This window comes from Falco punctatus, assembly GCF_963210335.1.
Source record: "Falco punctatus genome assembly, chromosome: 6".
Classification (NCBI taxonomy): Eukaryota; Metazoa; Chordata; class Aves; order Falconiformes; family Falconidae; genus Falco; species Falco punctatus.
In genome coordinates, this window is record NC_137585.1 from 73,151,566 (window position 1) to 73,168,100 (window position 16,535).

Sequence of the window (16,535 nt, forward strand, 5' to 3'; positions counted from 1 at the left end):
TATGTGCACACAACGTAGCATTTGATGAGATCTGTATCTTGCAGACCTCTGCACAAAGACTGTTTGGGGCTCATTTTTCCTTCTGGCCTTTCATGGTCCCTTTTGGATCCTGAGACATGACAGCAATGTTTTTATAAAGTTCTATAAACCCAGTAATTTTTTATGATGTGCCTAAACATTCATAGTCTGCCTCCTGCCATGCTTTTAGCATGATCCTAAGGGTTTATATTATGTGGAAAAGGCCATGGATGTGTGGGAGGGCATATAGCTCTTGCTAGAGTGTCTGAACAGGAAGAGTGTGACCTGGTACCATCCTGCTTGTAGGAGAGATTCCTGGACTGATCCAACCAGTCTGGGAGAGACACAGCTTTTTTCCTTCAGAAAGGATGCAGGAATATTTTAGCAGATGTGTGTGGAGAATTAAGGGCGGAGGACCCTGGCATTATATGATGTGATCCAAGCTGACAGTGTAGATGAGCAGATATTCTTTTCAGTTTTGTCTGAAAGTCCCTGCATTCACATGTCCAGAAAAGCGGAGAAATATCATAACAGTTCTTTGTCCTTCCAAGGCCAGGCATGACATTTTTTGGCAGAAAATAAGTCCTTTTTTTGGCTTGAATAAGAATCCTTTGATTCTGTTAAGCTTTTCCAGATAGTGTCTGGCAAGAAATATCCCTAATATGATCAGACAAATAGAAAAAGTTGAAGACTGAAACAAGTTTGATGGCATCCACTCCCGAACCAGACCAGAAGTCTGACATCTCCTAAGATCACCAGCTTTACCCATACTCCTGAACTGAAGGAACACAGGGACTATGAGGTTTTATAAGTCTGATTTTTTTTTTGTTTCAATAGAAGTTATGCAAGTTGCTGTAGGAGCTTAACATACCTAGCTGTTGCATCCTCCATCGCCCACTCTCTCTTCTGGGTTCAGCGATCTGCTTGTAATTTCATTATGTCATTAGCAATTAATTTTGGAACAAAAATAGTTGTAGTTCTCACTTGGTGGAAAGAGAGCAGTGGTTATGGATGTGTAAGGTCCATGTGACTGAGACTGAAACACAGGAATTGCCTTGGCAGTAAATACCTCAAACTGAAAATTGATTATTGGGTAGTATAATTTTAAAGACGTAATTAAATACAACTCCTGTATTAGTGGTGAATTCTGACCTTTTTTTCTTTTTCTGATCTTTTAATTGTTTTTAATTCATTATTATTTTTTATACTGTTTCTGAACTTTGATATAATAACTGCCTTCTGATGGGTTTATTACACTTTTTGGCAGGAATATCTGGATGTTTTGGGAAGACCGATGGTTTTAGCTGGAGAGAAAGCCAAACAAGTCCAATGGACAAATGTCTATCTGGATGCTCTGGTATGATCTGTGTTTAGCTCTAGTAAAGGAAGAATCTTAGCAAATCAGAACTATAAAGGTCCTTTTTCCAAAGTTCTGAGGACTCAGTTTCCAGGCAGAATGAAACCTGTCAATGTTACTGGGAATTTGTACAGATTTTGAACTTGGATCTTTAAACTATCACGGTTGTAATTACTTGCTTGCTCAAGGTAATGATTTCTTTAATTGGGCAGTGTATATAATGAGGAAATAAACAAAAAGATATATGAAATGCTTTTCTTACCGCTGAATTTATCACTTTGGTCTTGTAAAACAAACATATTCAGGAAACTACGAAATGCTAAGTATTATTAGCAGCAATCTAATCTGTTGCTCTAGATAACCTTCTTCTGAGTAACTCTAACTAGGCAAAAAATTACTGCAAAATGGTCATCTGGAGCCATGTATTTATCCAAGTTCGCATGGTCATCTAATGTCATGTCAAAATCCACTTCTTCCTGTCATTCAGCATTACTGTAAATTTTTTATCAACACATCATGGAACTGAGCGTGACACGGAGGAACTAGTTTTTCTTTGGAATTTCAATGGCCAGAAGTTCATTAACCATGTTTTCTTGGTTACTGTTGAGGTACTTACTGGAAACATAAAGGATGTTATGACGAAAGTTCATATGTTCTGTACATATCCTGTTGTAAAGCCAAAGCTAAATTTGTAGCTGAGGATAGAAAGGGATCTGTTTTGTGAAGTAAAACGAGTGATACCTGCAGGCTTCTGTTGTGTTACTTTGTACTTTCAGTCTTTCCTTCAACCTTTTCTTGATTCATGTGTTATATATGTGTGTTTGTGGATATGGAATTATATATATATATATGTATTTGTGTGTGTGCATACATAGATATTTATAAAAAGTAGGACAACCCAAGCTAAACTGTTGAGATAAAGACTGAAATTTGTGGACTTTTACATCACAGATGAGAGGCACAGATGAGGCACAGGTATATCTTATCCACTCTGGAGCCTTTTCCTGATTCTTGGTTTTAGGAGGGACTGGGACCTAAGTTGTTGCACTGGTTCTTTATCTTAAAATTCCTAAAGCAAATCTGCTTGTGCCTCACTGGACATTTTCTTATCCTTTTTCTTATACTGTCCAGCAGCTGTTTTGGGGCTAAGACTAAAATAATGGGAAGTATATTACATGAGGCCGTATTTCAGTTGTTCAGGTTATGAAATCCTAAAGTGGTACTTTCATTTGAGGCTCTCTTTCAAGACTGTAATAATTTGATGTATTTGTGGCAATTCACACCACTTTTCTTGCCCTGTTTCTTCAGGTTCTGTTACAGTGTTGCTGTGCCCTCACTTTCTGCAGGATAATCCCAGAATTTTCAGATAGTTTTAGGTTTACTAGTTAGTCACAATTTGTTCACACTTATTGTCCTCTCTGACTGTGCATTTTGAGGCAGGGGAAGGGTGTTGTCCCCCATACGTACCGCTCCTGTTTCATTATATATCTCATCAATGCTCTTTCTAAAAGATACCCACCTCTCCTTCTGATTGATCTCCATTTCTTGCTTCTTAGAATACTCCTAAAAAGTTCACTTCTCCCTCTCTTCACCTTGTTTGTAACACTGCTAACTCTAAGTTCATCACCTTTCATTTGAGTTCATCACCTTTCATTTGATACACAAACTTAAGTTCACGAAGGATGGTTTAAAACTCGAAAAGGCACTACTGGACTGGGCAAATGGGGAATGGATTTCATCAGGGTGGATTAAGAAAGTTTTCTCGCTTATTTTTTTCTAATGAAACAAAGGGGCAAAAGTTATACAGTTCCTCAAGAAAATACATGGAAAGAGTAAGCATCAGTGAGGGGAAAAAAAGATTGAAATAAACCCCAAACATTAGCAAAAATAAAGGTAGAAATCTCCCTGTGGACAATTTAGAATGGGGGGGGTGGGGGTGGGGGGTGGGGTGGGGAAAGCCAAACTTTTTGAGCTATCTAAATGTATGGTTTTCTGGATCCTATATTAAGTATGAGTTGTGACTGTTAATAAAAGAAAAAGAAATTTCTTGTATCATCCCAAGTAAGTGCAAATTCTTTGCTTCAGTACCAGAAGAGACTATGTGATTTTGCAAAACTGATGATAGACATTATTGCAAGCCATTGAAAAGTAGTGATGGTATGGAAGCTAGTAGCATTACCTGTTGGATTTTTCTGTTGATTTTGCCTGTATGTATCTGTTGCAAACCTATTTAGCATTTTTAAGTTTGTTTTGGCTTTTTCCTTTTTTTTCCTTTTTCTTTTCTGTATTTTTACTCTAGCTATCTGGGTTTTTTAGCATAGTGGGTACTGTAGCTGTAAACATGTTTTCATAACATTTAGGGGTTTTAAAACTATTATATCCTGAATTGTTGCACACCGTCTCTTTTTAAAAAGTAATTTATTATTCTTACTAACACATGGGCACCAAAAAAATTATTTTTTGTATAAATCAATGAAGTATTACTTTTTTTTTCTTTTTTTACGAACTAAAATTCAATACTCTAGTGTTTAACTACAGTAACTCCTTGTTTGTTCTAATATATTATACTCCAATATTTGTTATTTAACTCAACAGTCATTATTCTTCTCTCTGTATGTGGTTATTTCCTAGGAGCTGGGCCTTGTGATCACAGGAACTCTACCTGTCTTCAACCTGACAAAGGAACAAAATGGGAAAATAGTAAGCTGTTACTTAAAGAAAACAAGCAAACAAACAAACAAAACTACCCAAAAAAACCAACCCAAACCCCAAAAGTTATCTGAATTAAATTTAATGCTGAACTCCCTGAAAAACATGTCTTTCCATAGAGCTTTCTACAGTTTAATTGTCTTGTATGTCAGACACAAAGGGGTCGTCACTAGTTACCTGATAACCTCCTGGGAACAAGAAAATGCACATCACCCTTTTTCCGTTCTCAGTTTCAGGGTATGACATTCCCTTATCCATCTCTGTGACCTGGTGGCAGTGGGAATGTGTTAAGTGCTCAATACATGGGAAGTAGATGATTATATTATTTAGGCCTTGCCAAGAAAGGAACATACACATGAACTTACAACAACTCTATGAAGCTATGACATTTCAGGGTAAAAAGCAATGATGTAGAAAGTTTAAATTGTTTGTAATGATAACAGAAAATAGCACAGTGTACTTAGATTAAAATCTAAGTATCAAATAAATAAAATTACCCATCCCTATTACTCGCTGATATGGAATCAATTTATGTCCTCGTCACAAAATCCAAATTCTGCTTTTAAAAAATCAGATTTAAAATATCCTTTACAGTGTGTTGTAAAATACTCTACACTTGGTGTAATACTTGTGTTCATTCAGGTCAAAATATACAGAAGTTTAGGCAAGATATTCTTTCATTTGTTTTTTCAGATATTACCTAGACTTAGAATAGATAAATACAAATTAGATAACTGCCATTTATTTAATTTACTTTCAGAATAGTTGACTTATTTTCCCTTTAAAAACAAAACAAAAAAAAGAAAAGTTTCATAATCTTATCTACAAGATAATGCTTGGAATTCACTGAGTCTGGTTGCAAAGTGAGAGACTACTGATTATCAAAGGGTGTCTTTCTGAGATGTAAAGCAGCCGTTGTCTACTACAGAGGAACAAAAGGAGAACTTGAATCTGCTTAACTTATGTCTCTGCCTGAATTTTAGGTTACAGACTGAAAGATGCATCTTCCAATATCTATTCCATTTTTATTTAATATGGAGAAGGGACTCAGGTGATACCATCTAAATGACAGCCCTCCTTTTCTGTGGTAGTAAAATAAATTACAAGTGAAGTAAATGTAGTACCTGAGTCCCCAGTTTCAAATGATGGGAACTGATTGTTATAGTCAGTGTTTTTATTTTGTTCTGTTGGGTGTTTTTTTCAATCATCAATATACCATAGCCAAAATAGGTTAATTGTTTTGGGGTCTCACTTATCAATTGCCAGCCTAAGCATGCAATAGTAGCTCTCTGTTGGTGCCAGTAATTTAGTAACTACATCAATGGCAATATTAATGTGTCACTTTGGCTTTCACTTGTTTTGTTCTTGCATTTATTATTTATTCATCCAGGAAGGCATTCATATTCATCTTCATAAACAATTTTCATATTTTATACTAAATTCTGAATATATTGAGTGTTATTTTGAATGTCTTGGATATTATTTAAAATATTTAGAACAGACATGAGTAAATAGGCAACTTTTCAAATTGTATCTGTTAAACAAGAGATGAAGGCAAAATCAAAATTCACTGACTGTTGCAGTTATTCTGCAGTGTAAATATGTCAAACATATTCTAACATTTTGGAATCTTACCAGAATCAGCTGATTCTTGGAGTAATGGGGGTTGATGTCTCTTTGGAGGACATAAAGAAACTGACACCCCGATTTACGGTAAGTTGCTTGTGTTTGGTGGTTTCTTTTTATGTATGATTTATGTATGATTCCTGTGCATGCTCTTTCCTAAGTTATACAGCAATGACTGGACGCAAGTCAAAATACCAGCAGGCTTCTTTTCATATATCCTTTTCCATTGTTGCAGATTTTTTGATGGTTTTCTCTCCAGCCATATATGTGTTTCTGTGTGAATTGTCCATCAGGATGCATCTGTAAAAGCCAGCTTTTACATTGGGGGATATATTCCAAGTAATTATTTTCACGTAGCTTAAAGCACGATAATTTCAGCTAATAATAATGCAGTTCTTTATAGAAAAGTTCTTTAATATACATCTGTCTGTACTGTACTCAGTATGATTGATTTATATGTTTAGACATCTGACTGAAGAATTTCTAAGAAAATAACTAGTACTGTGGAAAAAAACAGCTGAGGAAGCAAAGGAACATCACAATTTTGACTGAAGGCAAATGCAAAGTCCTGCATGTAGAATGGAATATTCCCATGCCACAGTACAGGCTGGGGCAGACTGCCTCAAAAGGCAGGGAAGGGCCTGGGGGTCATGGTGGAGGACAAGCTGAACATAAGTCAGCAGCATGCCCTTGCAGTAAGGAAGACCAACTGTGCAGAGAACACCTGCATCAGCAGTACTGTGTCCAAGTTTGATCTACACAGTGTAAGAAATACCCTGAGACACTCAGCAGAGTCCAGCCCACAGCCACTAGATTGGCCAAGGGCCTGGAGTACATGGTACGTATGGAGAAGCTGAGAGAGATGAGTTTGTTCAGACTGTAGAAGGAACCTAATGGATTACCTAACGGGAATTATAGAGAAGATGGCCTCAATATTTCTTGAAGGTTAAGAGTGAAAGACAAGAGGCAACCAAAGTAGTTGTGGCAGTGGACATTCCAACTGGAAAGAAGGAAAAAAATGTCATTATGAGGGTGGTTAGACACTGGAGCAGGTTGCCCAGAGAGGCTACACATTTGCCATCGGAGATATGCAAAGACCCTGTGAAACTTAGTTCAACTTTGAAGTTGGATCTTATTTTGAAGTTAGCTCAGCTTTCAGTGAAAGGTTGTACCAGGTGACCTCCAGAGGTCCGATCAACTTAACTTATTCTCTAAGTTTATGATTCTGAGAGAGTAGACATTAAGAAATTATTTTCTCCATGTTAATAATTCACATTTTTGATGACGCCTGAGGCAATACGTTTTCCTCAATGTGACTATTGCTTGAAAACCATTAACTAATGTTTCTTTATTACTTAAAACCTTAAAATGCTAAACTTCACTTCTTTCTTTCAGCTTTGTCCAAATGGATACTATTTTGCAATTGATCCTAATGGGTATGTGCTACTTCATCCAAATCTCCAACCAAAGGTAGGCAAAACCTTCTAATTTATTTCTCTATAATAAGTGGACATTGTCAGAAATGACAGTAACTAAGGTCTGTTGAAAGTGTTAGAGAGCAATAGTAAAGAGTTCCCAGTTGTGGAGGCATCAGGAAAATCTGTGGTCCATGTATGGCTTCATCCAAATCCACTTTAGTGAAAACAAAGGCCAGCAATGACTTGTATTTAATTTGGTTATCAAAAATCTAAAAATATGTATATTTGCATGCACAGTTAGATATATATGAAATAAGTTTTTAATATTCGTATTAATATCAATGCAACTAGTGGTATAGCTGTAAGGTCATTGTGAAGAACTTGCAGTGTGTTACAAGATGCTCTTGAAGTAAACTGAGGAGTTTACTCACGCACATGCTTATTTTGTGATGCTTTCTCATTTCAGAAATTGAAACTTGCATACTTGCAAAACAACAGATATCAGGGGCAAATGCAACGTATTTGACTTGTAGTTTTGTATCTTTTATTTGCTTATTTCCTGGTTAGCAGAGCTGAAATGTGAGCTGCAGATTTGGGATGAATCTAGCCGAGCACTCCTTCCCAGAATGCCAGATATTTTAGTAGTTCAACTTGAGAAAACTCTTTCATCTTTAAAGATGAAATCTTTATCTAAATATGATTAGAACACAACTTGCCTCAAATTTCAGAAAGTTTAAACCCAAGATTTCAGTCTGGCTTTATATCCATTAACTGTAGTCCTGACCCTGTAGGGACTGCTACATTACCCGTATCTTCTTAAATAACTTGCATACCTGGCTTTGATGAGATAATTCTACATGAATGGATAATTCTTTTTCTGAAATCAGAACTTTAATCTTTGTTTTAGTGAAGAGTTTCTCCATATCAGTCTTCTGTTTAGTGGTGTATTTAAAAATGCTTATATTTTAATTCCATTAGATACATACTTTCAGCAAATTTTGTCTATTCAGTTCACAGTGCAAAAATGCAGCATTATATAAAAGACAAAGTTAAAATTTAATTAACTAAAAATAGTTTTAAAAACTCACTCTTGATTGAAACATATGGATTATTTACAGATAAAAATTAGAAATAATAACCAATTACTGTACTGAAGACCAAACTATATCCATGTAGTTCAGTTGTCAGTATTAAAATTTCTCATTAAGATGGTTTGAGCAATATATGGCCAAGATAAATGCAATTGTCAGTACACAGGCAAATAAGGTTAATAAGGCTTTTAAACTTTAATGGCACCTTACTCTTAATTTAATTTTTAGGACTTAGCACACTTCAGAGAAACTTCTGAAGTAATGGAGACCTGTATTTGCTGCCTTTAGGCATGGAAATACTGGGTTTTTTGTAAATTGGATGCATATCCGTCAGCCTTTATTCCTTCCAGCCATATTACTGTGGCAGAACAGCAGCAAGTCCTTGATCTCTCTTGACTGTGTGACTGTCCTGCCTTGTTTCTTCACCAGAAAGTCCTGTCATAGCTACAAGGGATAGCACACACCCCTGTTCAGTACTTCACCATCTTTAACTGTCAAAGACAGAAAAAGAAATTAAGAATTCATCTACATATCTTAATGATTCATTTAATTCTTAAGCTGGGGGAAGGCAGCATTGTGAATATTTGAATTAGTTTGCTGGTGAAGTAATGAATATGTTTGAAATCTTTTGCCAAGTGTGTAACAAAAGAAGAAAGAAAAAAAAATACTTTTTAAGAGAAGAAAGAATAACTTGATTTTAACTATTGAAGAAAGATGCCTTTTGACATATTTTGAAAGGAACCTTTTAAAAATAAAAGAAAAAAGAAAAATAAAGTTATTATATAGCCTTCATAATTCAGAAGGACTCCAGTTTCTGGATATAAGCATTAGGTTTTCATGTGTTAAAACATGAATGTTTTGATTTGGTGATTTTACTTGATGAATTATTCCGAGACTGATATATGCATCATCACTGACTGAATCTTTTCTTTATTAGGGACTATTAGAAATTCACATGATGGCAAGTTGTCTATTTACCTTTTCCTTATATGCAAATGAAAGTATATTTTTGTTAATAGAAAGAATATAAAATGAAGCAATGTAGTATTCTCATTTTAGGCACAATCTGGTGAGGAACTGATGATTATGGGTTCTGTGCATCTCATGTGCTGTTATACTGCAGTGCAAACTCACAACACCGGAGATTAAAGAACCTTTTTTAGAGAGTGAAAAACTCACCTCATCCCTACTAAACCTAGGCAGGCTGAGATGGGTGATGAGGTTACTAATTGTCATGGTTCCTCTGTGTCATTTAAAAGGGTATGGAAGTCCAGAGATGCTTTTACATACTGCTCCAATGTTTGATTTAGAGTACATTTAAAAAAGGGTATTTTATAAGTGATATGTTTTAAGTTGTAGAATAATGTCTAAATGTAATATTAAGCATATGCGTTATTATTATTGTTGTTGTTATTAACAGTTACACAGACTAGACATTTTCACTCCCAGTTTGTTTGGGGTGGTGCATGCTATTCAGACTGATACAAGAACTACGTTTTAAAACAAAGGTACACTACAAAGACAGATTTATTTAGAACTCATGGACTTTCTTTAACTTGTCATATTAATTTTAGTTGAACCTCCTGGTAGCTGTTAACTTATTAACAAACAACATCTTAACCCTCTTTGCCAGCAATTTTTCAATAGATGTAAACTAAACCATAACTACGTCTTTACCTTTGAAGAGGTGAGGGTGTATTAAACTTCCAATGGTCCCTTCTTCTGAATGTCTTCTGCTTTCCTTCTGAACTCTATTACCTCAAATCACAACTGGTTCAACACAATATTTTGGGAAATTGTCTTGCATGATCATCTCATAAGAAGAAGCAAGTAGAAAGTTAGAACTTGTAAAGTTGTTTGCACAAATGAGAAAATTCAAAAAAAGGCAGGTTGAAAAGCATATTAAAATCATTAAGAAATTTCCCGACATGTTCTTATTTGCACATGAAAACTATGTCAAAGCATAACACAGGAGACCTTTTTTTTTTTTTTTTTTAACTTTCAGTTTAATGTAATTTTAAACTACTTGAAATACCATTTTTCAAGTCTGTGTAGTTAGTTATATTTTTAAACATGTGCTTAATTTATGTTTTACTGCCAGTTTTCTGTGTGTGTTGGTGCATATGTGCATGTATTTTTCCCATTGTCCTGGGAGAGAACAGGTAGATAGTCCACCAAATAAACAGTCACTGAAGTGAGTGCCTTAAGCATGTGTTAACAAGATTGGTCTTAATTAGATAAGATTTGAAAACATTAAATAATTCAATTTCTTAATCTGGTCTAAAGATTACTATTCTTTTCTAAATTTTCATTATGGTTCTATTCAAAATCCTTTTAATGGTAGTTCTAAAACTTCAGATGCATTCAGTAGAGTCCAGTGTTTTGTCTTATGGTTTATGGTTTTGAAAGAAATGTAAGAGGAGATGGTTTTAAGAGCAGATACAACAGTAAACAAAAAGTGAAATTCTTCTAATTCTGTATTTTAATTCTGGCAGAGTATGTGGGAGGGAGAGCTCTGTGTTAATTTAATTCACACCATTTAACGTATGTCTGTTTTTTGTTTCCCTAGACAAAACCCGTGTGTAATTCTGACAGAGAGCTCAGAACTCTTGATCAGAATGAGGGCTAGTCTCTGCTTCCAGTAAACGTGCAATGGAGAGTTTAGATGTTGAGGGAAGACTTCAGTTCTATAAGTAGACTGTTTACTAATAGTGTAAAAATATAAATTACTGCTTTTTTGTTACTTCAGCAAATTGGTGTGGGCATACCAAAAGTTAATTTGAGAAAAAGGAGACCCAATGTACAGGTAACTTTGGATGGAGGTGATTAGTGCATTACAATGCGTAGACCTGGAAATACAATTAGAAAGCTTCTGCCCTGCTTACTAGGAAAAATCTAACTAGAGAATTGTTTACTTTGACAGCTTCCAAAGCATGAAGCTTGCATCCTTCCTTGTTTAAATAATAGAAAACATGTTATTGGCTGTAGTGAAGGGCATTCCATTAAATTATGGTGCTTTACTAATAGGTGCTAATTAGAGCCGTGCTTTAAAAATTATTCTTCAGATTTTGAAATGAATTTGAAAACTGGGGAAAAAAAAAAAGAGACTACTTGTGCTAGCTTTGCTTGCATAAATCAAAAGTCAAGAGAAGATAATTCTTACCACTTTATTGCCAAGTTTTATTGTACAGTGTACGCTGTATAACATCACACAATTTGAATGAGCTGTTCAATTTTTCACTGGGGAAGTCAGAGTAGGGCATACGTTTTATCTACTGTTTACATCAGGTTTTTCAGTTCAGCAGACCCAACTCCAAGACAATTAACCACCATTAACCTGAACAGGGAAAAGAAAATTACTAACATTTTTTTACGTTATCTGCAATCCCTGAGCAGAAAACACTTAATGAAAACTTAAAAATCATTAAAGGAATAGATTAACTATGTAATTATCAAAATAGCAAAATGAGGTGCAGTACACTGTGTTAATTTCTTACACATATGGGAATATATAATGCAAAACTGGTGGCTTGCAAAACACCATCAGTGAAAAACATGGTGTAAAATCCTGATCTAATTCAAGTCAGTGATTCTACTGAGCATCAACTGGCTGCACTTATACCACATGTAGAAAACCACCTCTTTGCTGGATTTTTTGTTTGTGCACTGGAGAAAGCAGAAGCTCTGGGCTCCCATCCACTCCAGATGCTCCTGGGTCTCCCTCTGGGGCCCAAAATTTCGCTGCCTTCTTACCGTCATTTATTTTAAAAGCCTAACAGCCTGTGTCTTCATTAGTACTGCAGGTATGAGTAGGAACTAGACTCCTGCAACTCACAAAGAAGGCCTTCCATAGAATTTGTGAGAATACTGACCTCCCAAAACACACGACAATGACTTCAATGAACATTTTTTTATGTTGCTGCACCAGTTCTTTCTTTGTTTCCTTCTTGATTTGCCACTGAAATAATAGATCTTTGCCTTTAGTTGTCATGCTGAAAATGGATTGCACTCCCTTTATTTGCATGCTTCATTGCTAGTGATTTACTTCTGTTTTGTTTTATTAAGTTGTGCTGGTGAATGTGGTGGTGTTGCGCTTATTCTGGTCATGTCACATGCATGACTGGATAAGAAGAGCAAACTGAACAGTAAGTTTGTTTCTTCATGGCTTGGAATAAACCCCATGAAATGGCAACCTTGGAAGAAAAAAATATGGAGCCCAAATACGGGGAAAAACACATTCGGGGAAAAACACATAGCGGGGAAAATACTCTTCCATTTAAAGTACGGGGCTAGGAATTTTCTATGCTAATTTATAATGGATTTCTTTGTGCCTCAGGCACATCATATAATGTATCTGTACATGCTTAGTTTCTTCATCTATTAAAAGTCAGTAAGTATCTTTTAAAGAATGTGTGGTGATATAGCATCTTAAAAAAATAAGAACAAACAGTTAATGTATACTTGAATTTTGACAGCCTTTTAAAGTTGACTATTTTGTCTTTGGGACTCCTCAGCTATGGCTAGCCCAGGTTATCATTTGAAATGAAAATTGACCTTGATTTGATGTGATGGCTTTTTTTTTCTTTTCTTTTTTTTACCATTTCTTTTCTTCTCTGTTCCTTTGTGTGTTGGAATGGAATGTGAACTTCATAAATGCCTCCTCTGCCATGCCAATGCCTTCATGCATGCTGTTTGGGTTTGACCATGCTATTCATTATCCATTGCATGTAAGAAAATGGTTTTTTTTAAATTTATTTTTACATTTTTCCTTTTGGTATTTATTTTAAGAGTGTGGATTTGTTGGGGGGGGGAAAGGCAACTGCATAACAGTAACTAAATTGTTTTGAATTAATAGAGAGCATATGTTAATGATATTATATTAAAGTTGCTAGTTTTATCTATCTTACATAAATAGGAACATAAAAATTTATTTGAAGTTATCAGTAGACATTTAAAAGAAATATCCGGAATCTTTGTCTGCAGTCTCTCTAGTGCATATTGTCTTTCTGAGAAAAAAATTATTGGCTGTTCTCTTAGCAGACATTAAGCCTTAATTGCTAAGAACAGGAATGATTCCATACACCCAGAAACATGTATATTTGTTCCTCAATAGTCCCCCTGATACAAACATATCTTTTAGCAGCTGTTCAGTGTTACTTTTTTCCAGTAAAAACTGGAAATACCTACAGATATTTTGACAAAACATGCTTTCATTCTTTGATATAGTATTCACATGTACTTTTATCATGTAACTTTGCCAAGGAATGTTAGGATGGGAGAAATATAATCACCATTTTGAAAGAAGGGACTTTAGTCTACTCTGTAAATAAATTATTATAGCTGAATCACTGAAATCCTCTAAAAATGTCACTATCAGAAATTACACTAGTCTTGAAATAAATTAGCTGATGACAATTTTTGTGTTGATATTTGTATGAGAAACAGTTACTGAGAAAACTGTGCCCTGCGATACTTTCATGTATGCACTGTCCTGTTACACAAAGTAAATTATTATCAATTAAAAAAAGAAAAGGACTTTTTTCATCTTCTACTCTAAACTATCAGATGTAAATGGTTAAATAATATATCTCCATATCTTTTTTCTAAAGATACTTCATTAGGTGGGTGCTGAGTGATAAGAGTTGAGGATTTTTACACCTCAGGTGATACAAAGTCAATGGGGCTTAGCCAGAATTACTCAAAAAACCAACAACATTGGATTCCTAAGAACTCATATGGAAGATGGCTCTGTCCAAGTAAATGCAGACTACAACTGAGACAGGAGCAGAGGCTGGAGGGTGATCTGAGCTACTTCAGCAGAGCTACAGTGGTCTTCCCACACCACTACGGGACCAGGGTTACTACAGATGCAGACCACCAAACTTCTCTGTGCTCCATAGTCGAGGGTCAACATCATGTTGTAAGGAACATCATGTTTCTTAGGTCTTGAAGCTTCTGGGTTGCAGTATTTCTGTGCTACAGGTTTCCATCTCTTAAATTGAGGCAACAGTACTGTTGTCAAGAGAAACACATTCAAAGCTGCAAGGTGTTCAGGGAAAACCTGTAAAGCTGACAATAAAAGTGAATTTTATTTTTTTATAACAATGAAAAAAAAAAAATGGTTGCTGTAATTGCTGCTGCTTTGAGTCTTGAACCACAGTTCATTCCCACCTCATAACAGCAAGTCTACTCTGCTTTTGGCAACGTTGCAGAAGAATACAGTTACCCCATCTTACCGGTCAGCTGGAAAACTCCCCCAGATTTCTCTCTCCCTTCTCGGAGGCAGGGCACCTAATGCAAAATTCACATCTGATGCTTCCTCTGATGCGTCTTCTCCCACTTAGTGTGTGACATACCAGCAACAGGGGAAGCAGCTTCCCAGCATGAGCCCTATACATGACAGACTGTAGACGGACACTGGCTGTTAGTGTTAATTCGATTTTTACTTACCTAATTAACCTCTCTGCCCAATGAAATAAAATAAATGAGAAAGGGCCACTTGTACTTCATGTTATAAGAGATTGAAATAGATGGGTAAGTAAGCCTAGTTAAGTAGCTTACTTTGAAATTAAGGGATTAGAATGATTTGTAACATTATGGTACTATGTCTTTATTATTTAATCATTCAATATCTTCTGCTTCAGAATCCTAAATCCCAGGAGCCTGTTACGCTGGATTTTCTAGATGCTGAATTGGAAAATGATATTAAAGTTGAGGTGAGAGTACCTGGTTTCTCAGTACCTGTTGCAACTTGTGTTTCACTGTACAATAACTGAAAAGCAATTTATGTTCTAGATTTTGAATAGGTATATATTTTGCTATAAATTTCAATGTTAAATTTGTCAAGATGATGACTTTATAGAGAGGTGAAGTTTTAATGAAGCAAATTGGGGCCTGGTATCATTCGTAGGCAAGGGCAATGCGTTATATTCCACTCATTTTTAAAGACACCATGATTTCCATTTAATTCTTCTTCATTTAGTGGCAATTCCTGGGGAGGGGGCTTGTAAAAGTTTTTAGAACAGAACACTTCTTAATGGGATATTAATATATTACCTGAAATACTTTATAAGTATTTCCCTTTCTCTTACTAACACAAGGATATTGCTGTGGTGAGAGAACCGAGCAATAAAGTTGTGTTGACAGCAAATTAATTCCTTTGTATTTTTTTCAGTTACTAATTTTGTAATACATTCAGAAATGAGAATATTAAAAAAAATAGTTTGCTGTTTTGTCAAATAAAATGGAGGCTTTTAAAACATTTTACATTTTTAAACATTTTTTTCTGCTTTGTCTGAAATTGTTCTTTTATAATTACACTAATCAGCATTCCTTGGTATCTGTTAAATTCTTCCTTAAGTTTCTTTGAAACACCTGCTTCAGAGAGAAATTACTGTCAAACTGGTGTAAAAATGATTTGTGAATCACTGCTGCTACCAGAATCACGTAGATGTGCTGGGAAGCACAAGAAATGCTAGACAAAAATCCTTCTCATCCACACAGAATTCAAATTCTCTCTAGTGCCCAACATCAAGGGGTTTTATGGGACAGTCTTGCTGTGCAAAGTCTACCAGAACTGCTGCTTCATAACTCTATACTGTTTCAGTATATATTTGGATAGAGCAACTTCAAATCAGAAAAATCTGAAAACCATAAACTTAACTTACTTTTTAAGAGCTATGACTTTCGTATGCATTACCATTTTCTGTCTTTATGAAATATTTTGGGTTGCTGAGAAGATTATTCATGTTTACATGCAACCCCTAGATCTTTCTGTTCTTTCCTTTTTCTTCCTTGACAATAGATTCGGAAAAAAATGATAGATGGAGAAAGCGGAGAAAAAACATTTGAAACACTGGTCAAGTCCCAAGATGAGGTAAGATAGGAACACAGGCAATTACTACATGTACAGGAACAAACAAAAGAAGAAAAGTACTGTGAAATGATGAAAAGATGTTCATTTTGTAATGTCAGTTTGTATCATTTATCCATCTAGATTTGCTAGTTGTATTGGCTTATAGTAAGAGAAATTATGTACTTATGAAAAGAAGAATTGTTTTGTTTCTTGGTTGCTTTGGTACATCATTAGTCAGGCAGTTGTTGATGAGGTCTTACACTCTGTTCACCAGAAAATGGACCCAGCCTACTTCTGTGTATGAATCCTAAAACAAAGGACTTAATTTGCTTGTGGAGATGTGTGAGGATGGGTTTGGTAGTTTATACTGTGGTTGAATGGCAAGAAAGTAGTGAGAAAAAAATATAATATTTATATGCCATAAATGAAGAATCTTTGGGATAAGCGAATTAATCTTACAG

The 16,535-nt window shown here is 35.3% G+C and overlaps 1 protein-coding gene across 13 annotated transcripts in view; it reads left to right on the forward strand.

The window, feature by feature from the left end:
* CACNA2D1 (calcium voltage-gated channel auxiliary subunit alpha2delta 1) overlaps nt 1–16,535 on the forward strand; it is a 434,287-nt gene that overhangs the window by 371,440 nt on the left and 46,312 nt on the right. For 6 of the 13 annotated variants that reach the window (XM_080392375.1, XM_080392376.1, XM_080392369.1 and 3 more), the window contains exons 15-21: nt 1,286–1,375; nt 4,007–4,075; nt 5,723–5,797; nt 7,106–7,180; nt 10,969–11,025; nt 14,864–14,935; nt 16,024–16,095. In XM_080392375.1, the coding sequence (XP_080248501.1) occupies nt 1,286–1,375; nt 4,007–4,075; nt 5,723–5,797; nt 7,106–7,180; nt 10,969–11,025; nt 14,864–14,935; nt 16,024–16,095 (510 nt within the window). Of the gene's footprint in view, nt 1–1,285; nt 1,376–4,006; nt 4,076–5,722; nt 5,798–7,105; nt 7,181–9,639; nt 9,728–10,968; nt 11,026–12,284; nt 14,936–16,023; nt 16,096–16,535 lie in introns of those variants that run through there. The other 7 variants (XM_080392380.1, XM_080392381.1, XM_080392370.1 and 4 more) reach the window with 5 other exon arrangements.